Genomic DNA, 22,195 nt, shown 5'->3' with positions numbered 1-22,195 from the left:
GGCCAGTGCCCACGAGGATGTCACGCTCCTAGTAGAGTGTGCTCATATTCCCAAAGGGGCGGGCATGGCCTGGGACTGGTATGCCAGAGCGATGGCATCCACGATCCAGTGGGCAAGCCTCTGTTTGGAGACAGTGTTCCCTTTCCGCTGTCCGCTGAAGCAGACAAAGAGCTGCTCAGAGCGTCTAAAGCTCTGAGTGCGATCCAAGTAGGTGAGCAAAGCACGCACCGGACACAGCAACGACAGAGTTAGGTCTGCCTCCTCCCGGGGCAGCACTTGCAGGCTCACCACCTGATCCCTGAAGGGGGTCGTGGGAACCTTGGGCACATAGTCCGGCCGGGGTCTCAGGATCATGTGAGAATCTGCCGGACCGAACTCCAGGCAAGTGTCGCTGACAGAAAATGCTTGCAGGTCCCCAACCCTCTTGATGGAGGTGAGCGCAATCAGGAGGGCCGTCTTCAAGGAGAGGGCTTTCAACTCGACTGACTCTAGCGGCTCTAAGGGGGCTCCGCGAAGGCCCAGGAGGACTGCGGAGAGATCCCATGAGGGGAAGAGGTGTGGCCTGGGAGGATTCAGCCTCCGGGGCCTCTGAGGAACCCGATGATCAAGTCGTGCTTCCCTAGGGACTTACCATCCACTGCGTCATGGTGGGCCGCTATAGCGGCTACATATACCTTCAAGGTGGAGGGGGACAGCCGCCTGGGAAGTGAACAGGTCTACCTGTGCTTTGCCGAATCGACTTCAAATCAGCTGGGGTGGATTCTCCACTCTCCGCTGAGGGTCGCCTGCCGCGACAGCACGTCCGCTGTAGCATTGAGGCTGCCCGGGATGTGAGTGGCCTGAAGTGACCTCAGCTGCCGCTGACTCCAAAGGAGGAGATGGCGGGCGAGTTGCGACATGCGAGGAGAGCATACGCCGCCTTGGCGATTTATGTACACTACTGTCGCTGTGTTGTCCGACCGGACCAACACATGCTTGCCCCTGATCAACGGCAATAGGCTCTGCAGGGCGAGCAGTACAGCCAGCAACTCTAGGCAGTTGATGTGCCAACCCAGTCGCGGTCCTGTCCAGGAACCAGCGGCTGCGTGCCCATTGCACACGGCGCCCCAGCCCAACTTGGAGGCATCTGTGGTGACCACAACGCGTCTGGACACCTGCTATAGGGGAACTCCTGCCCGCAAAAACATGAGGTCTGTCCAAGGGCTGAATAAGTGGCGGCAGAGCGGCGCGATAGCAACGCGATGTGTGCCGCGGCGCCATGCCCATCTTGGGACTCAAATCTGAAGCCAGTGCTGAAGTGGTCTCATATGCATCAACCTGAGCAGAGTGACCACCGCCGAGGAAGCCATATTCCCCAGGCGCCTCTGAAAGTGTTTCAGTGGAACCGCTGTCCTCCGCCTGAATGACTTCAGCATCGACTGCGTGCGCTCACTCGTGAGGCATGCTATCGAGACCGAGTCTAACTCCATGCCGAGCAAAGAGATGCTCTGAACCGGGGAGAGCTTTCTCTTTTCCCAGTTGACCTGAAGCCCTAGACGGCTGAGGTGCCTGAGCACCAGGTCCCTGTGCATGCACAGCAACTCTCGAGAGTGTGCTAGAATCAGCCAGTCGTCAAGGTAGTTGAGTATGCGGACGCCCACTTCCCTTAACGGGGCAAGAGCTGACAGGGAGAGGCTGAATGGGAGGACCTTGTACTGATACACCTGGCCATCAAAAGAAAACCATAGGAAGGGTCCGTGTCGAGGTAAAACCGAGACGTGAAAGTACGCATCCTTCAGGTCTACCGCCGCAAACCAATCTTGATGCCGGACACACGTCAAAATTTGTTTCTGCATTAGCATCTTGAACAGGAGTCTGTGTAAGGCCCGGTTCAGAACTCGCAGGTCCAAGATTGACTGCAACCCACCGCCTTTCTTTGGTTCGATGAAGGGCTGTGGAACTCTTCCCCCATTTCAGCTGGTGGGACAGGCTCTATCGCGCCCTTGCGATGAAGGGTCGCGATCTCCGCACGCAGGGTGGCGGTGTTCTCGCCCTGCACTGAAGTGAAGCAGACACTGCTGAACCGGGGCAGGTGCCTGGAGAACTGAATTGCGTAGCCAAGTCGGATGGTCCTGGCCAGCCACAGCGATGGGTTGGAAAGCGTTAGCCACGCGTCCAAGCTCTGGGCGAGGGGCACTAAAGGGACAATCGCGTCTGACGTACCTGGAGGTGGGGACTCGCGGCGGGGAGGAGCAGGTGACGCCATGTCGAGGAGCGTTGCTTCGTCCTGAGGTGGCTGCGCTGAGGGGGATCTCAAAGCACTTACCTTGCTCTGCGTATCCGGCATAGGGCAGGTTAGCGACTGAGGAGGAGGACCTCTCGGGTCGTCCTCGAGACTCATCACAACCAGTTGGCCATAGGCGTGGCGTAGTCATGGCGCAGCCAGGCGCGTGAAAGCTGCAAGAGGTCAGTGTCTGGTCGCCGTTACAACGGCGGTCGTGAACACCGATTATGTGACCCAAGGTGTGAGGAAACCGCTCTTTTTTTGACAATTTGGGCGAACAAAAAGGAGAAGGAAACAAAAGATTTACCTCCCGGCCCTCCAGCAGGAGATGGAGTGGTCTGGATACCAGCTCTGTAGCGGACGTCTCGCTCCCTGGGTCGTCTGTCTCAGGGGCACTTAGGAGCCTTCCGGGTCCTCATGCTGGCCCGTGAGACGGGGGGCATCAGCTTCCTGTGGGGGGCTCTATGCTGGGGCTGAGAGCTGGGCTCGGGCGGAGCCGCCTGGGCTTTTGCTGCCGCAGAGGGATGCCCTCGGTGAGCAGACGGGGTGCGGGATCTTGAACTGCACTGGGGCAAGATGTTCTGGATGGCCTCCGTCTGCTTCTTCACTGGCGAGAACTGCTACGGCTAGAGTGGCTTTCCCGTTTCGGAAGAAGGAAAGCCGTGACCGCAACGTTGCCATGGTCATATTCTCGCAATGAGAACATGAACCATCCACAAACGCTGCCTCAGTGTGATCGCTGCCCAGACACGTGGCCGTCGGAGGTGGAGAGATAAAGACTGCATCCAGGAATCACACGGAAAGGCATCTTTATAAAGACGTGTCTTTAAAAAGATGTTCAACATCAATGTTCAAATATCAATGTGTGTGCTCTAATAGAGAAAATATATTCTTTAGCAGGAATATACACACTTTTAGCGCTGTCGAAGCGCCCAGGGGCAAAATCTGCACTCGTCGTGCAGAAGGAGAGATAGCCGCTGGAAATGCGCCATATATCCAACAGCATACGCTTCTTAAGAGGTGAATGGAACAGCAGTATTATTCAGCTCGCTGATAGTACAACCGCTTGGCTCCGAAGAAAAATCTGAATGAGAGTGGGCATTCCTTCTCCTTTTATACCCGTATGTCCAGGGGAGTGGCATGCAAATTCTACTTGCCAATTCTCATTGGCCTTTTCTCAAAAGAATAGAGGTGTTCGGGGCTCTCAAAAGCGACCCCTAGTGTCACTACATCGACACAACATTGGGTGAGTGACAGAAGGGGAACCATGTTTATGATATGTCATGTCATGCGCACAACACTTGCGCACATTGGATAAGCCAGTAAAGCTGTTATATGCAAAGTGAAATCGGTTCATGGGCAAAAATCTACATTTGCCAATCTGTTTTTGCTTAAACCAATTATGACCTTACCTCGATAAAGGAACGGCGTTTAAATGACAACTCAGTCGGCTAATTAAGCATAATCGGTGCGCGATCATGCATGTTAATTCGCTCGCTGGTGTCAGTACAAAGGCCAGGACCACTGTAGACTTGTTCAGTAAAAACACAATTTAAACAAAATTTAACTACTGCTCTGTAGGGCACTTACCAGTTAAAATGAACTGAATAAGAAACAATGGCACCTGATAAATGATGTGCACCTAGCATTTTTGTTTGTTGATAGGTTTTATTTATAGATTGTAGACACAACGGTTGTACAATCTGGAGTCAAATTTTCTTTTGCATGAATCCAAAATCAACTTCAACAAAGAGATATAGAGTAATCACTTGAAATTTTATAAAAGGGCTAAATGGACTGGTCAAAGTAAAATTTTAAAATAAAACAGCAATATTTAAAGCAATGATTTAATTAAGAAATAATTCATTAATAAGAAAAAAAAATCTGTTTTATTTTCCACATAATGCAACGAATGAATGCAACAGGATCTGCTATTAGTTCAGTATATCTGCCACCAAAATTACACTATATGAAATACTCTGTATCAAAGGTATGAGTGTTTTGATGATTGCTTACACACATTCCACTAATAATGACAAATGGGCAGACAATGACAAACCATATGATCTAAAGAGGAATCAACTGAATATTTGTCAATTATTATATTGTTGTGCCACATTGCTGAGCACAGTATTGGTTTATATACATATGAGATTGGGTTCAGTTCATTAATCTTACCATCAGAAAACAGGACACTTCTGTTTTCATATTATTACCCCAAGGCCAAAAAAAAAAAAAAAAAAAATACATGGAGAGGATTTTACAAATGATCCACAATACATTTTCACTTGAGCTATTTGAATTAACATTTTGAAATACTGATAAGACTGACTTTTAAAGTCCCAAAATTACCTCATGTTTGTCTGAAGCATGTGTTTGTGAAAATCATGTGTTCATCATTTGCAACAACATACAGTATTTTCATAATTGTACAACTAAGAACTACAAAAGTGCCTTTGAAAATCAAAATGACACCATTATTAACAGTCATCTATAACAAATGAGAAGAGGTCAGTAAGTATCCAGTGTCTAAAGAGAAAGTACAATCACATTGTAAACATTTAAATGAAAAACAGCCCTGTCTTAATAAATGGCAACCCGTGAGGCCATTTATTAGGTAGCTAACCTTGGCATCATGTCTTTTGACTATTTCACACACACACACACACACACACACACACAAATATGCCACAAAAATCTTCAATTATGTTAAGTCACATGACTAGAATTGAAATGAACAAAATTCAGATTAAAATACTTTTGTCATTGTTCTAGCTCCATAGACTCTGATATCAACAGCTGCTGAGAAGATCATGTGTACAACTCAACCACTGACCGTCACCCTATAAATGCTTATCCTTCCAAAACATTTCTTCTCCATTACCTCTCTTCAATTCTTTAATCTTAAAAACTACAAACATGGTACCACAAGAAAACAAGTGCACTCAGTAAACTGGACTGACCAGCATCATTTAAGCCACTTTACCCTTTTCACCATTTGGGATCAAAGGCCCAGAAAACCCACTACAACAAATAAAATACTTCAATCTACTGTCACTTTTTAGGGAAAATGTAGACATGGATGACTACTAACCAGTGAATTCTTGAAAACGAATCGAGACAGTAGCTGCATTTTGAGATGTGTTGTTTGGAAATTCCCAACATGAGATTGTAATATTGGCATAACAGGCTAAGATTTCAACCATTTTTGGTCAAATGTAAGACCTTTCTGTTGTTTAGTGATTTACAAAAGATTATGGATATGTAAAAACAGCACGCACAGCAAACACTAAACAAACATTAATATTAGTCGAATGGCCCCTTCCGTTGCTGTTGTCAAGAAAACCTCTACATTCATTTTAGTTTATTTCACGTAAGCCTAAGACTCCCCTGTATTTTAAGATCATTAATAAGACGTGCTCATGCAAAAATTCAACCAACTCATAGGCATATAAACAGCAAAACACTGCAGAATGAAAGGGCCAAACACTTCTGACAGCTTTCTCTTTAAACACCACTTATTATTTCAAGATACAATAGTAAAACATAGTTGCATTCAGTAAACCTTGTGTTTGGCTATAGGAGAGAACAATAACATGCAATTATTCGTGAAAAATGAAAAAGAATGGTTAAGAAACAAGTACATTTCCGTTTGAAAAGTGTTCTGATCTTTTATCTCATACATCAAGTTTCCATCTGGATGCTAAAAAGGCTGGTTCTTCATTCTAACATGGTGCCATTTATGTGCTAAAATAAAAATAGTGGTGCCAATAGTGGTTGTAGTAGGAGTTCAGTCGGTAAGAAAAGGTATAAAAACGTTGAGAATTTTGCTGATGTTTCTGTGTCTGTTGTGGTAGTTATCTGATACTGGAGAGAGAGTTTTGATTGATGTTATAAGTGCCGTTACTGCTCATACAGTCCTGCTGAAGAGCTTCAAAGTAAGATGCTTGCACAGGTTTATGACACTGCAGCACACGCTGAGCATCTTCTGTTTTAAACCACTCTCTCTTCCTACCTGTGGGCAAAAGACATCAGAGAATCAGGAAATAAAATGTCACCTTAGCATTGCAGAAAAGCTCCATTCACATTGTGTCAGAATGACCATAACTGGCACTACGGGTTGGCATTATGCAACAATAAATGTTTCAAACACTACATACATTAAATGCTACATCCATTGATGTCTCACATGACCTCATCACATTGCATGTTTAATTCAGTGAGTGGCATAAATAAATAAATATTATATATGCTCTTTAATCAAAGTCATTCAATTAAATATACATACAGTATATGTTTATTAATTTGATATTAATAATCGGGCACTTTTAGCACTGTGGAAGACTCGTCAAAATGATTTTTGTTATTTTTTTCTGAAAATTCAATAAATTCCCAGCACAGTGTAATTTCCAGCACATCTTAAATTTAGTTTGAGTTCAATAGAATTCTGTACTGGAAATGACACTGATGTTTTTGAAATAAAACAGCAGACTTCTTCGACTTGCTAAGGCTAATTTTAATAGTTTTATGTTACCTAAATACACTAATAAATAATATTTTCTCTTTTTATGAAATTCAGCAAAATTACATCTTGAATGGAAATGATGCACAATATAAACATTCTGCTCAAGTTATTTTTAGCAATTATTTCACAAGTGAATATTTCATCTCAAGCATGCTCTTCACTGACACTTTTGTCCACTTGGTTATCACGTACACTAACTTTAGTTTTAGTTGTACAGTAACAAAAACATTATTAGTGGAAAACTTTTTGATTACTCACCTTCATGATATCCCAGGTGTGTATGACTTTCTCTCTTCACCAGAACACATTTGAAGAAAAACAGAAAAATATCTCAGCTCAGTACGTCCTTAAAATGCAAGTGAATGGAGATTTCTCTTTTGAAGCTCCAAAAATCACAGACAGTCAGCATAAACGTCATCAATACGACTCCAGCGGTTAAATTAATGTCTTCTAATTCGACACGATCACTCTTGGTGTGAAAAAAGATCAATATTTAAGCACTTTTTTTAACTCTAAATCATGCTTCCATTCAGCAGTGGTAAGCATGTGACGTAATTGCATTGGCATTTGAAACATGCAAGAACTGATGCACGTGAGTCACAGCTGGAAGAGCAGCGCTGTTTACAAGTGAGAAGGAGGAACGCTGTACAGTAGCTTGGTTGGTTTTTGTTTAGATCTGTATTTATCAGTTTCTTTACTCACAATGGTGCATTTGTCTGCTTATCCTGGATGTCTCAACCAAGTGGAGAACATGAGATAACCTCTGCATCCATGACAACGTGAATACGTCACACAAGAGACCCTCTCATGAACCTTACCCTCACGTTGGATTATAGTTAAAAAATATTTAAATATTGATTTTTTTTCGCACCAAGAATGATCGTATCTCTTTAGAAGACATTAATTTAACCGCTGGAGTTGTATCAATGATGTTTATGTTGACTGTCTGTGATTTTTGGAACTTCAAAAGAGAAATCTCCATTCACTTGCATTTTAAGGACCAACTGAGCTGAGATATTTTTCTTCAAATGTGTTCTGGTGAAGAGAGAAAGATATACACACCTGGGATATCATGAGGGTGAGTAAATGATGAGAATTTCATTTATTTTCATTTTTGGGTGAACTATACCTTTAACATCATCTGACTTTGGAATTATTAAATACTTATCTGCTATAAACTGACTCAGGAATTATTCGGCAACTATCATTTTCAAATGATGAGGTTGCTGCCATTTTGTTTGTTTTTACATGATGTCAAATGGGAGGAGTCTGAGCTTTCATAACATTTACAAGCTTCCAATTTGAGTTCAACAAAGACGTGAATGGTTTATACTAGATAGAAACTTGTAATTACAGTAATTCTGTGAAGGCTGAAAAATAGTAGCACAAGCTCACCAATGTTTTCTATTGTACCGGTACTCTTACCGATGTTCACTGAATCTTCCCAGTCTTCCAGCACTTCAGTTACGATGAGAACATAGACGTACGTCCTGTGCTTTCGATCTCGGTTCTGAATAAACCAAAAAAATTACTTAATGTAACACTTTATCAACACAACAGGGAGTTTAAGTAACAGCATCACAAGAAATGTTCAATCAAGTTAATATTCACAATGAATTCAGTGACCATTTCTTTTTTACTCGCTTTTGCAGACATTACAATTCAGAAATACTCACCTCAAAAATGCCTACCAATCTTCCTAATGTTCCTTTTACTCCTGCCTGTGGAAATGAAATAATAATAATAAATACACCATGAATCACTGAATTCCGGAAGTTTATAATGTCCTCTGGTTTCAGTAGAGCAAAATGGCTTGATAAATGAATAATCGCATTTATTTACACTACCAGATAAAAGTTTGGACACGATTGACAGAATTTATGTTTCTCATGATCTTAAAAGCCTTTCATCTAAAGGCTTATTCTTTAATGACTGTATAAGCATAAACTGTGCCTACACACAAATTTCTTTATAAAAATTAAAATGTTAACATGTTGATAACATTTTAAAATAAGGTTCCATTTGTTAGCATTAGTAAATGCATTAGGTATCATGAACTAACAATGAAAAATATATTTTTAATTATTATATTTTTACAGCATTTATTAATCTTGTTTAATATTTATTATCCAGTTTAATGTTTAACTAACTAATCTTAACATGCAACTTTTAATTTTAAAAATGTAACATGTAGAAATAGAAATGAACAATAACCAAGATTAATAAGTGTTGTTAAAGTATTGTTCATAGTTAGTTCAAGTTAACATATGTCGTTAGCTAGTGTTAACAAATACAACCTTGTTGTAGTGTTACAAACACTTTTTTTTGACCAGATAGTGAAGGAAAAGCAGCCAACAAGTGTCCAGCATACTTTTTCTCCCCAATTTGGAATGCCCAATTCCCAATGCGCTCTCAGGCCTTGTGGTGGTGTAGTGACTCGCCTCAATCCGGATGGCGGAGGACGAATCTCAGTTGCCTCCGTGTCTGAGACGTCAATCCACGCATCTTATCACGTGGCTTGTTGAGAGCATTACCGCGGAGACGTAGCACGTGTGGAGGCCCACGCTATTCTCCGCGGCATCCACGCACAACTCACCATGTGCCCCAATGAGAGCGAGAACCACATTATAGCGACCACGAGGAGGTTACCCCAACGTGACTCTACCCACCCTAGCAACCGGGCCAATTGGTTGCTTAGGAGACCTGGCTGGAGTCATTCAGCATGCCCTGGATTCGAACTCGCGACCCCAGGTGTGGTAGTCAGCGTCTTTACTTGCTGAAAATAATGGCCGTTTCGCTTCGGAGTTTATTTAGCAATAACAATCAGCTGACTGTACATTTTCCCACTTATTATACAGCTACCTACAAAATAAATAAATAACTGGATATGAAATATTGATTAGCGTTGTTAGTCTATAAAAACAGCTGAATTCCACCTCTGTTTGTGTCAGAGTTCTGTTGGAATATAGTTTGGAAAATAACCGTCTGACTGCTCATTATCCTGCTTATTACAGTACTTGCCAAACACATAAATGGACATGAAACATTGATTTGTTATTTTATTAGCTTAATTGTAGTGATCACAAGAGTGTTACCATAAGTAGGAAAGATGACTTGTTAAAAGGGTTGTTTTTCAGAAATATCAGATCGCTCAATGGCACGATTGACCAATCAGAATTGAGTATTCCAGAGCGCTGTGTAATAATGTTTAAAAAGCATCTCAGAATGCAGCTCATGAGTTGCTTGAGAGAATGATCAGAGAGTGCAAAGCTGTAATCTAGACAAAAAAGTGGCAACTTATAAATATAATTTTGTTTATTTTTGTTTGGTCACTAAATAATTTCTTATATAATATAATTTCATTTCAAAGTTTTGATGCCTATAGTAATAAAGAATGAAGCCCCGTTCATACATGCAGCAACTTTATCGCTTGATGTCGCTAGTCTCTTTAATGTGAAGTCACTAGTGGGTGATCTTACTAGGGGTGTAACGATCTATATCGTTACATTGATCAAATAACCAACGATGCGATATCATTACCTGCAACGCGTAAACATCGATGTATATTTTTTTAAAAAGATGCACCTTAATTTGGTCCTCTCTGCCTACCACGTCCATATGCATGTCCGTCAGGTGATGCAGCAACCTTATGATATTAATCTTGCTTTACAGTTGTGCTCAAACGTTTGCATACCCTTGGAGAATTGGTAATATATGTACCATTTTTAAAGAAAACATGAGTGAGCAGGCAAAACACATTTCTTTTATTTCTTATGGGATTCATATTCAACTGTAGGTTATAACAGAATGGCACAATCATAAAACAAAACATGGCAACAAAGAAAAAAATGAAGTGACCCCTGTTCAAAAGTCTGCATACCCTTAGTTCTTAATACTGTGTATTGCCCCCTTTAGCATCAATGACAGCGTGCAGTCTTTTGTAATAGTTGTCTATGAGGCCCCAAATTCTTGCAGGTGGTATAGCTGCCCATTCGTCTTGGCAAAATGCCTCCAGGTCATGCAAAGTCTTTGGTCGTCTTGCATGAACCGCACGTTTGAGATCTCCCCAGAGTGGCTCGATGATATTAAGGTCAGGAGACTGTGATGGCCACTCCAGAACCTTCACCTTTTTCTGCTGTAACCACTGGAGGGTCAACTTGGCCATGTGCTTAGGGTCACTGTCGTGCTGGAAAGTCCAAGAGCGTCACATGCGCAGCTTTCGTGCAGAAGAATGCAAATTGTCTGGCAGTATTTTCTGATAACATGCTGCATTCATCTTGCCATCAATTTTCACAAGATTCCCTGTGCCTTTAGAGCTCACACACCCCCGAAACATCAGTGAGCCACCACCATGCTTCACAGTGGGGATGGTATTCTTTTCACTATAGGCCTTGTTGACCCCTCTCCAAACATAGCGCTTATGGTTGTGACCATAAAGCTCTATTTTAGTCTCGTCACTCCAAATTACAGTGTGCCAGAAGCTGTGAGGCGTGTCAAGGTGTTGTCCGGCATATTGTAACCAGGCTTTTTTGTGGCATAGGCGCAGTAAAGGCTTCTTTCTGGCAACTCGAGCATGCAGCTCATTTTTGTTCAAGTATCGTCGTATTGTGCTCCTTGAAACAACCACACTGTCTTTTTCCAGAGCAGCCTGTAGTTCTCCTGAGGTTACCTGTGGGTTTTTCTTTGTATCCCAAACAATTCTTCTGGAAGTTGTGGCTGAAATCTTTCTTGGTCTGCCTGACCTTGGCTTGGTATCAAGAGATCCCCAAATTTTCCACTTCTTAATAAGTGATTGAACAGTACTGACTGGCATTTTCAAGGCTTTGGATATCTTTTTATATCCTTTTCCATCTTTATAAAGTTCCATTACCTTGTTACGCAGGTCTTTTGACAGTTCTTTTCTGCTCCCCATGGCTCAGTATCTAGCCTGCTCAGTGCATTCACGTGAGAGCTAACAAACTCATTGACTATTTATACACAAACACTAATTGCAATTTAAAAAGCCACAGGTGTGGGAAATTAAACTTTAATTGCCATTTAAACCTGTGTGTGTCCCCTTGTGTGTCTGTAACAAAGCCAAACATTCAAGGGTATGTAAACTTTTGATCAGCGCCATTTGGGTGATTTCTGTTATCATTATGATTTAAAAAGGAGCCAAACAACTATGTGATAATAAATGGCTTCATATGATCACTATCCTTATATAAAAGACAGTTTTTTTGCATGATCAGTCATATTTTCAAAATCAATGCCAAAATTTCACAGTTTCTGCCAGGGTCTGCAAACTTTACAGCACAACTGTATAAGCACTAAATACAGTATGATTCTCATATGGGAAATGTATGTCTGTGGAGTGAATGAAGTGATTGAAGTTGCGCTCTGCTCTATACGTGCGTGAACGTCAACAGGGCTGCGAGCTACAACCAATTCAAACAGCCATGATATTCTGAACAGCACTGACAAGAGAAAACTGCCCTGCACCAACATCAACTACAAGACTTTTCACATCTTCAAATTAACACCTTTACTAATCACTGTAAACTGTAACAGAATTTTTTCAGTACAACTGTGGAAGATGTAGCTAAGAAAAAACAAAGATAGCACACACTCCTGTCATGGGTATGTAAGTATTTTGGATTGAATGACTTGCTTGACTATTGTACTGATGACAAATTGTCACTGTAGTGTTTCCCTCATTCCACAAGCCAATGATCTGTCATCAAATGATTGATCATCACATGTATGTGATTCTATTCTTTATATTATTTATTTTTCTGTGTAATATTTTGTTGTGGATGTTCCAATGTGGATACTGGATTTGCACATTTCAGATAGCTCAATAAAATATTATATTTCAATTGTGAGATAATTGATGTTGATGATAAACGAGACTTAATTGATTTTGTAAAATAGGCACATAATATCATAATATCGATTGCAGGCCACTGAATCAAATCGAAATCACATTGCGGCAGACTTTGAGGTATCTGCAAACATCAGATCGCTGGCTAAGAGAATCGATACAAGATTGTATCGTGATGAAACATGCGATTTACACCCATAGTTCCTACTGCTGTCGCTTGAACGTTAATGGTGGACTGCATATCTGGCAATGTCTTTATCAAATATGATCACAGATGAGACATATTGCCAGCACAACTAAGATTTCATTCTAATTTGACAAGGAATCGGTTTTCTTGTAGCTAAAAATGAACATTCTGCTGTTGAGAGCATTTTATACAGTATTAGAGGTAGACCGATCTATCAGTTTTACCGATTAATCGGTGCCGATAGTTGCTTTTTAGAACTATCGTTATTGGCAAGAATCCATGGCGATAGTTGCAGACAGTTTTTTCATAATTTCGTCATTTCAAAATAAGAGTCTCCGGTGTGTTTCGGGCTTGTTTGTACTTAAAAGTTCCGTGTTATGCACCAAATCTGGTTATTTTGGGGATTTTGGTTGCACAATAAACTGCATCTGGGATTTTATTTATTTAGGACTCTTTGCCTGTGCCCATTATAGTAAGGCAAGAACAAGATATTTTTTGACCTTCTATAAATAAATTTTTAAAACTATCAGCCGATTAATCGGTTATCGGCCTTTCCCACCACTTTAGTAATCGGTATCAGCCAAATCCACTTTCAGTCGAACTCTATACAGTGTACTGTAAACTACAGCAGTGCTCGGTGCTTTAAATCATTAACCAGATGAACAAACTATCAATGTATGAAATCTACTAATCAAACTCACGCAGACTGCCGACAATTTCTAAAACGTCATTCTAATTTGACAAAGAATCCGTTTTCTTGTCCCTACAAATGACATTCTGCAGGGGAGAGTGTTTTAATATGAACTGTAGCCATGCTCATTGAATCATATCATTAACAAGATGAATGATCTATCAATGTATGAATTACACTCACTCAGATCGCCCACATGCATTCACGTATCATTATTATTGTGTATGTGGTTCTAGACAAATCATACAGAACAGTAAACTCGCTCACAGAAACTTCTCCTGTCTTGCCTGCAATCGACGTCATTGTCTCACAGGAAATGGATGACGCGAGCTCCACAACATCTTCACCTCTATTGGTTGTCGCTGCTGAAAATTGCTCCTCATTTGCATAAAGAAAAACTTTTCTCAACTTTCTAAAGTTGTCACTGGACATGCTGCCACTCGTTTTGCCAAAAGTTGCCAGCTCTCATTGAATGTGATCAGGTTGCTTTGTCGCTAGAAGTCGCTGCATGTGTGAACGGGCCTTAAACTTTTAAGGTGTCCAAACTTTTGACTGGTAGTGTCCATACTCTGAATATACTACTGTATATTAGGGATGTGGCAGACTATTCGACTAAACGGTTCTGATGCTGCTAGTCGACAATGTAATTACTAGTCGGTTAATATTTTTCTCCATTAAATTGTTCAACATTTTTACACATTTACGTTTGACTTTATATTTTTACAGATGCTGTGCTTAAATTACTGTCATATTAATGTTACACATTTTACAAATATTATTTTTATTAAAAAAAAAAGAGGATATTTGGAGCAGATACAAGTTTCATTTCACCTCAGGCTGCACGCGCACTCCTTGCAGGAAAATGTCCTCTCGCTAGACAAGCAAACTCAGCAAAGTAACTATGAAATCACTTTGGTGGTGGTGCGGGAAGGGGATTTCCGAAACGTTGGGTAACAAGTCACTATGGATGTTTCCACATTTGAGTCTTCTTTAAATCTGTGCGTGTTTGTAATTTCTTTTCCTGCTGAGCGGGCTTTTTCAAGCGCAGGATAGCCGCCTCAGGTGAGTCAATCCTGTCTTTCACTGGACCTTGTCGACATGTTAATTTTGCTCATCAAAAAATATATGCTTTTGAGTGAGTAGCCTAGAAAATGAAAATGTTATAGGCTAGGTATGCCATTTTATTAATCTGCTGATCAAGAAGGCTATTTTCAACGAGGTGCTAACTGCTTAACGGGTTAAACTATCTTTTATTCTGTGTGCACGTCATGTTTAGAATATATTAGGTTTATTGTAAGCCACATCAGAGGCCTATTTTTTCAATCCTATGGCTTTTTTTTTTTTTTTTTTACATCGTAACTGTTATTGGTTAATGTTCTTTACAGAAGTCATATTAGATCAATGGCTAATGCACGTTGTGAAATACAACATTTCAGCGCATTTTTCTCCTCTCGTAGATTTGGCTTACCTGTTAATTATTTTCAAAAATGTCTGACTGTTTTAATATGTTTAGTAACTTTTACTTGGTGAATTCCATTTAGAACAGGCTATTTGGGTTGCTCTATTGGTCCTGCACTATTCATTCAATTGTTTTCAATAAATATGCCTATTAAATATTCACTAATGTTGATTCAGTGAATGCGTGTCATGTTCTATATTTAATGTACAATGATCATATTGCATATCGCAAATAAATGCCCCTTTTCAGCTGAATTTAGCGTTGGATTTGGAACAGATTAAGTATTTTTAATTGGTCGCATATACACATTTTTGACCGTTTTCTGAAGGTTGGTTTCTTTTTAGACTAGTTTCATTTAAACATCAGTGAAATTAGTCGTTCCGCACATCCCTAATATATATATACTGTATATATGCAGAACAATTTGTTTTTAAAAATGCCTACCTCTTCGCACACCTCCCTGACAGCAGCAACACTGGGCTCTTCCTCTGGCTCCATCCCTCCTCCAGGAACAATCCATCTATCAGGATGACTGCTGCTGCTCACCAACAAAACCTAACACACAGACAAAACACATGCATCAGGACAGACTGGCATCAGGGTTTTGGTGCGCACTGGAGGACAAAGAGCATTCACACTGTCCCAATCTTCCCATACATGACCTATCAGCAGTCCTGTCATGAAAAGGATGTGAAGGGAGTTAGGAGAGTTCCCTGGGGAGACCAAAGGCAGGTGGAAATGAACTGATAGGGTGTAGGAGGTGTGCCAGGGCAGAAACCTTCCAATCTGGCACATAAGCAGTCAGATCAGTGTCTGTGGGCAAAATCTGTTATACATCAGGCTCAGCTCATCCATCCCTGTACCCAGTTACCAGCCCATTTATATCTGGTGATGGTCCTCATTTTATGTCACTTGTTCTTGTTGCACATTTGAATACAACAGCACTAGTTTTTCCTTTTTACAGACATGAAGGTCGTTGCCTTGTTCAGCAGTTCCTTCATGTCCTTTGTGATCCGAACTGTTCCCAGTACTGCGTCCCAAAGACTACACCACACCAGACACGAAACACATACCAGATTCCCAGTCTGTCTCTTGCACTCCATCCTAAAATAACACCTCAACACTCAAGCATCATCATTCATGCTGACACGCCCCTTCCAACGTCCCATCTCGAAAACTCGGGTATCATCTAGAATTCCGTCTTTCCCACTCCTTAATACAACTTCGCTTGGTCATTCATGTGCTCGAAACTCGTAATTATGATATTTCTGACTACACTTGAAGGGCACATTAGTGTACTCTGGCAATTGTTAGATTTGCATTTGTGCACTAAATATGCCTACCCTGAAAGTACGTTTTTATTACGCTATTAAAAAAAAATGCTATTATAAACGTATCCTCATAAACAATTTCTCTCTTACTGTAGTGCAAGTATGGTCAGATAACACCGTAGTTAATGTTTGCTTAGGACCAGCCACATTATGCCAACTCGCCAACAAACGCTATCTCCCAATGCCAACTCGCCGACAAATGGCATCTCCCATCAGATGTTTCTGCATCAGCTCCAGTATGTTTATCTTCCCCTGTAGCACGATTCGGAGATTGCATTTTCCCTCTAACATTACATTTTTACTCCACTGATGGTAAGATTTAGGTTTGGGATGAGGAGTACAGTTTATAAAACATGCATTCCTCTTCACTCTATTACTGCCTTTGCAGCAGAAAACAACTTGCTTCACAGCTCACTTTTGGCACCCCTCTGTGGACATTATGCCTGGAAAATAGAGCTCACATATACATGATAGGGCTGGCCGATAGGACATCGGATATCGACATTATCTTACAAAGATCCTGATTGCGACACTCAGATGATGATCGACAATATCAGGAAATGGCAAAACCATGGATCTGGGAAGTCAGCAAATATATTAAACAGTGGCCAGGATGTGAAACTAGCACCCACCACTTGCCAAATGCGACGAGGCTGATTCTAGTTTGCAAGCTCCTCGTCCAAATATATTTCATGCGTATGTAATTTTGCTCATCTACCCGCAACAGGCGGGCGACCTGTAAGACGTCTCGGAGTGACACATGACAACAAATGACTGACTGTTGGACACAAAGACACGCACTTGAAGAAACACAATTTATTATATTTTATTATACAAGAACAAACAAAAGAAAAGCCATCAATGCTCGTGTCTAATTCGCTGTTTGTTCAGAGGCGTGCAGCACAAGCCTGTCTTGTGGAACAAGCGCATGTAAAGAGTTATCACTCTATTTTTCTCTGTTTCATTCATCTAAAAACTGTTTGCAAGAATAATGTCATCTATGAGAATGCTGCAAATGATCTCCGATCATCTCGGGAGTGTGTGTAAGTTTAGTTTGCTTTATTTCCACTCGGTTGGCATGCATTGTGAACGCAACTCTGCAGGTTCAGTAATATATATCTTTGTATTAAAGAAACAAAGACGAATGTGAATAAATCATAAAATAATACAAGACACGCTCACATTGAACCTAAAATTTAGTTCTATTTTCTTTTCTTTAGGCAGCTTAAACTGTATTACCCAAATGCAATACAAACCCAAATTCAATAAGAACACACATTTTGCAGCATTATTTTGGGAACACAAGGGAATTTATTAGGCTTATTTATTATGATTATTATTATTATCTTTAAATTTATAACTGTCTTTAGTTCTTAATTTGTAGCTATTAGTAATTTTCCACCTGTTGTTGTTGACGGATGCTTAAGTGATGGCAAATGGGGCCGTTGAAGACGGTAAATGTTTGGATTTGGGGAGGTGGTTAAATAAGATTTTTTGATCACTTTGTTATTTTAATTGCTTTTTTCATTTAGTTTAAAGTGCAATTTGAATTTAAAAATGTCTTTTGATTATGTTTATTGTGTTTCAATAAATGTATTTAATTTTTAAAGCAAAATCAATGAAGCAAAAATATTCACTGTCCCTCGACAGGGGTGTTGAGGATATAATCGTATATCAGGCAATATCCTGATATCAAATTTTTTTTACATATCGCCTAGCCCCAGTACATGATGTACATGTGCCCATACGCCCAACAATACTTGTCTGCCAATACATGTCAACAATCAGTCTGATATAACACAATCTGTATACTGACTACGAAATCTTGTTGTGATGACATCACAACCAGACAGTTTTTGGTCCCCCCACTTTAAAACTGGTTCCAGCACCAGTGTCTCCTTTATCATGCAAAAAAGTTCAGTTTATGTTAGTGAGGTGACTTTAATTTTTTTGTCCAGATCTTTACAATTTTTCAATAATATATTACAAATGCAATTCATACAAAACAATTACTTAAATACAACTCCACTATGATGAACATGTTTTCAAAGTCATTTTGATATTTTCTGGGGCTTAAAGTAAAAATGTCACGTGGTGCAACCATACGAAGAGAGTAAGAAACATATCAAAGTCTCACTAAAAGCTGAAATTCTAGAAAAATCAAATATGGGCAGGAGTAGAATATATATATATATATTTTTTAATTTCTTTAAAAAAAAAAAAATAAGCAGAGAAACAATTTTGTTTTAAAATATGATTCATATCATAAACAGGGACATTAAACAATACAGAATACAGAAAAAAATATGTTTCCATGGTCCTTAATCATTATTTTTTTAAGTGCCAAGGTATTTACATGGTACTCAAAAGGACTTCAAAGTATACCATAGTACTAGCATACTACATGTTAAAAAAAGTTTTTAAATAAAAACCGTGATATAAGCATTATACCATAAACAAAGTACCAAAGTATTATTTCACTGTTTGGGGGAGATCCTATTATAATATTTTAGTGTTCCTCTGGTAGACTTTACCCACTCCAAAACACATCACAAATGAGCCGCTAACGTGTTAGTACCGATACAACACCCTTCTACCTCAAATCCACGCTGGACTCGTAACATAACTTTATTTCCTCATATATTTACAGTAAATGTATTGAAGGCGAATAAAGCGAGTAGTGAAAGCTGTCTGACCTCCTCCTCGCGCTCACTCCTGAAGCACAGGCAGGCCGCGCGCTTTTTATAGCCGTCTCTGTCAAACGTGCGAGTCTGGTTCGACTTCAGCTTGATCATCGCGCTGGACAGATGAAAGATCTCAACTGCTGTCAACTCTGCTGCCTCTCACTCCAATCCCGCATCCACAAACCCTTCTACAGTCCTTTTGCTATCATAAATACACCCTCCGTCGCTTCATTTTGAGAATCTAGTGTGCCTATCGCGCACAGAAGCCATTACCCTGAGCTTTGCGCAAATTACGTAGCGTTTTACCCTCACTTCCCACAGCGGGTTTCCTTCTGTGAATATCACGTTGCGCAGCAGAGGTGGAACTAGTTCAACTTGTGGAACGTGCCATATTTGTTACATGTTTATGTATCCTCTCTGATCTGGAATGTGTTCTAATATACAGTACTGTACAAAAGTCTTAGGCACATAAGATGTTTCACAAAAGCATTGTGTTAAGATGGTTATTTATATCTTCAGCTTTAGTGTGTCAATAAGAAATATACATTTTAGACTCCCAAACATTTATTTTGCAAATAGAATAGAATAGAAGAACAGGAAGCCCTGCAACAGATGGCATGGTCCCCACAAAGCCCCCCACTGAACATCGTGTCAGTCTGAAATTACATAAAGAGACAGAAGCAATCGATACAGTCTAAATAGATTGAAGAACTGTGGCAAATTCTCCAAGAAGCTTGGAACATCCTATCTGCCAACAACAAAGAAAAACTGTGTCCAGGTGTACCTAGGAGAATTGGGGCTGTTTTAAAGGCAAAAGTGTTCACACCAAATATTGATTTAGCTTTTTTATGTTTACTGGACTTTGTATGACATTTATTGATTAATGAAAACTATTTATGTCATTATTTTTTTAAGAAATCCCCACTTTGAAAGTTTACTGTGAAGTTCACAGTACAGTATATATATATATATATATATATATATATATATATATATATATATATATATACATATATATATACATACATATACATACATATATATATATATATATATATATATATATACATACATATATATATATATATATATATATATATATATATATATATATATATATATATATACATACATATACATACATATATATATATATATATATATATATATATATATATATATATATATATACATACATATATATATATATATATATATATATATATATATATATATATATATATATATATATGTATGTATATATATATCACTTTTTCAGTAGGATGCGCTGTTCTCACAAACAATATCTTAAAGGGATAGTTCACCCAAAAATGAAAATTGTCTCATAATTTACTCACCCTCATGCCAACTCAGATGTGTATGATTTTCTTTCTTCTGCTAAACATTAACTGAGATTTTTTGAAGAATATCTCAGCTCTGTAGAGCCATACAATGCAAGTGAATGGTGACCAGAACTTTGAAGCTCTAGAAAGCACATAAAGGCAGCATAAAATTAATCCATATGACTTGTTGTTTAATCCATGTCTTCAGAAGTTATATGAGAGGTGTGGGTGAGAAACAGATCAATATTTAAGTTTTTTCTAAATCTCCACTTTCACTTTCACTTTTAGAATGTGAAAGAATTTGAAAGTGAAAGTGGAGTTTTATAGTAAAAAAAGGACATAAATTTTGATCTTTTTCTCACCACACCTCTCATATTGCTTAAGAAGACATGGTTTTAACCACTGGAATCTTATGGATTACTTTTTTGCTGCCTTTATGTGCTTTTTGGACCTTCAAAGCTTTGATCACTATTCACTTGCATTGTATGGACCTACAGAGCTGAAATATTCTTCTAAAAATCTCAAAATATGTTTAGCAGAAGAAAGAAAGTCATACTCATTTGAGTCGGCGAGTAAATTATGAAAACATTTTCATTTTAGGGTGAACTATCCCTTTAAACTCAGTTCAGTGATTTACTGCACTTTGTTCATTACACTTTTTTTTTTTTAGAAAAGATTGAAATCTGAACTGTGTTTTCTGCAATGACTAGTGATTGCATTTATTTTGGAATCGCAATTATTTGGTTACATTGTGGTATAAAGAAATGCATAAATGAAAACTATCAGTGTTCAAGACCTTTTTTGCTGTTGTGGGAAAACTGACTTTTTGGCTTCACCAATGATCCAGAAGAAGATAATAAAACTATTTGTATTTAATTAAGAAAGCTTTAAAGAATATTTATATTTGTAAGATTTTTAGAGTGTTTTTTATTACACATGTACTTTTTTCTATATTTTGTTTTTATATATTATTATCTTCCTCTGCACCTCTCTTTTTTCCTTTTCTTTTTATTTGTTTTTGTCTTATAATTAGTTTTATACATATCTTTCTGTATAACGTTTAATATTTATAACTACACAAAAAAAAAAATGCATAATGTTTATTTTTATTAAATAATTAAAAAAAAAAACATTTGTTAGCTTTTGGTGGTGATCAATATGGAAGTGATGCTTGTGCTTGTTTTTCCTCCACACTCTCTCATTTGTGTTTGCCTTGCATATGCTTAATACCGCTTTGTGCTGACAAATGGTGCTTAAATATTTGAAATTTATGTTTTGGCAAAAAAAAAAAAAAAAAAAAAGGGGTAGCTCAGCAAGTATTGGCACTGACTACCACCCCTGGTGTCATGAGTTCGAATCCAGGGTGTGCTGAGTGACTCCAGCCCGGTCTCCTAAGCAACCAAATTGGCCCGGTTGCTAGGGAGGGTAGAGTCACATGGGGTAACCTCCTTGTGGTCCCTTTAATGTGGTTCTCGCTCTCGATGGGGCTCCTGGTGAGTTGTGCGTGTATGCCGCGGAGAATAGTGTGAAGCCTCCACACGTGCTATGTCTCCGTGGTAATGCGCTCAACAAGCCAGGTGATGAGATGCGAGGATTGACGGTCTCAGATGCGGAGGCAACTGAGATTCGTCCTCCGCCACCCGGATTGAGGCGAGTCACTACGCCACCACGAGGACTTAGAGCGCATTGGGAATTGGGCATTCCAAATTGGGGAGAAAAAGGGGAGGAAAAAAAATGTGTAAAATAAAAGAACAAAAATATATGTTTGAGTTATTATTATATGCTATATTTTTTTACTATTTTGCATTACCATTAATTGTGCCTGTATTCATGAAGTATTAAATATGAA

At 39.4% G+C, this 22,195-nt stretch overlaps 1 protein-coding gene and 1 long non-coding RNA gene across 3 annotated transcripts in view; one reads left to right on the top strand and one right to left on the bottom strand.

The window, feature by feature from the left end:
- LOC127418969 (uncharacterized) overlaps positions 1 to 22,195 on the top strand; it is a 983,530-nt gene that overhangs the window by 932,037 nt on the left and 29,298 nt on the right. The gene's annotated exons all lie outside the window — the stretch shown is intronic.
- On the bottom strand, positions 4,418 to 19,292 carry nudt3a (nudix (nucleoside diphosphate linked moiety X)-type motif 3a). Of its 2 annotated transcripts, none has more exons than XM_051659903.1 (5): positions 19,016 to 19,292; positions 15,433 to 15,543; positions 8,465 to 8,509; positions 8,184 to 8,298; positions 4,418 to 6,278 (listed from the first exon to the last, which is right to left on the bottom strand). In XM_051659903.1, the coding sequence occupies exons 1-5, from the start codon at positions 19,112 to 19,114 to the stop codon at positions 6,121 to 6,123; spliced, it is 528 nt and encodes a 175-aa protein (XP_051515863.1). In that variant the 5' UTR covers positions 19,115 to 19,292; the 3' UTR covers positions 4,418 to 6,120. The 2 variants fall into 2 exon arrangements, with proteins under 2 accessions (XP_051515863.1, XP_051515864.1); XM_051659904.1 differs by having other exon boundaries at positions 8,214 to 8,298.

Source organism: Myxocyprinus asiaticus, chromosome 28, assembly GCF_019703515.2.
Source record: "Myxocyprinus asiaticus isolate MX2 ecotype Aquarium Trade chromosome 28, UBuf_Myxa_2, whole genome shotgun sequence".
In the NCBI taxonomy this organism is placed as follows: Eukaryota; Metazoa; Chordata; class Actinopteri; order Cypriniformes; family Catostomidae; genus Myxocyprinus; species Myxocyprinus asiaticus.
The sequence above is the reverse complement of the archived record's forward strand: the minus strand, read 5'-3'. Positions and strand labels throughout refer to the sequence as shown.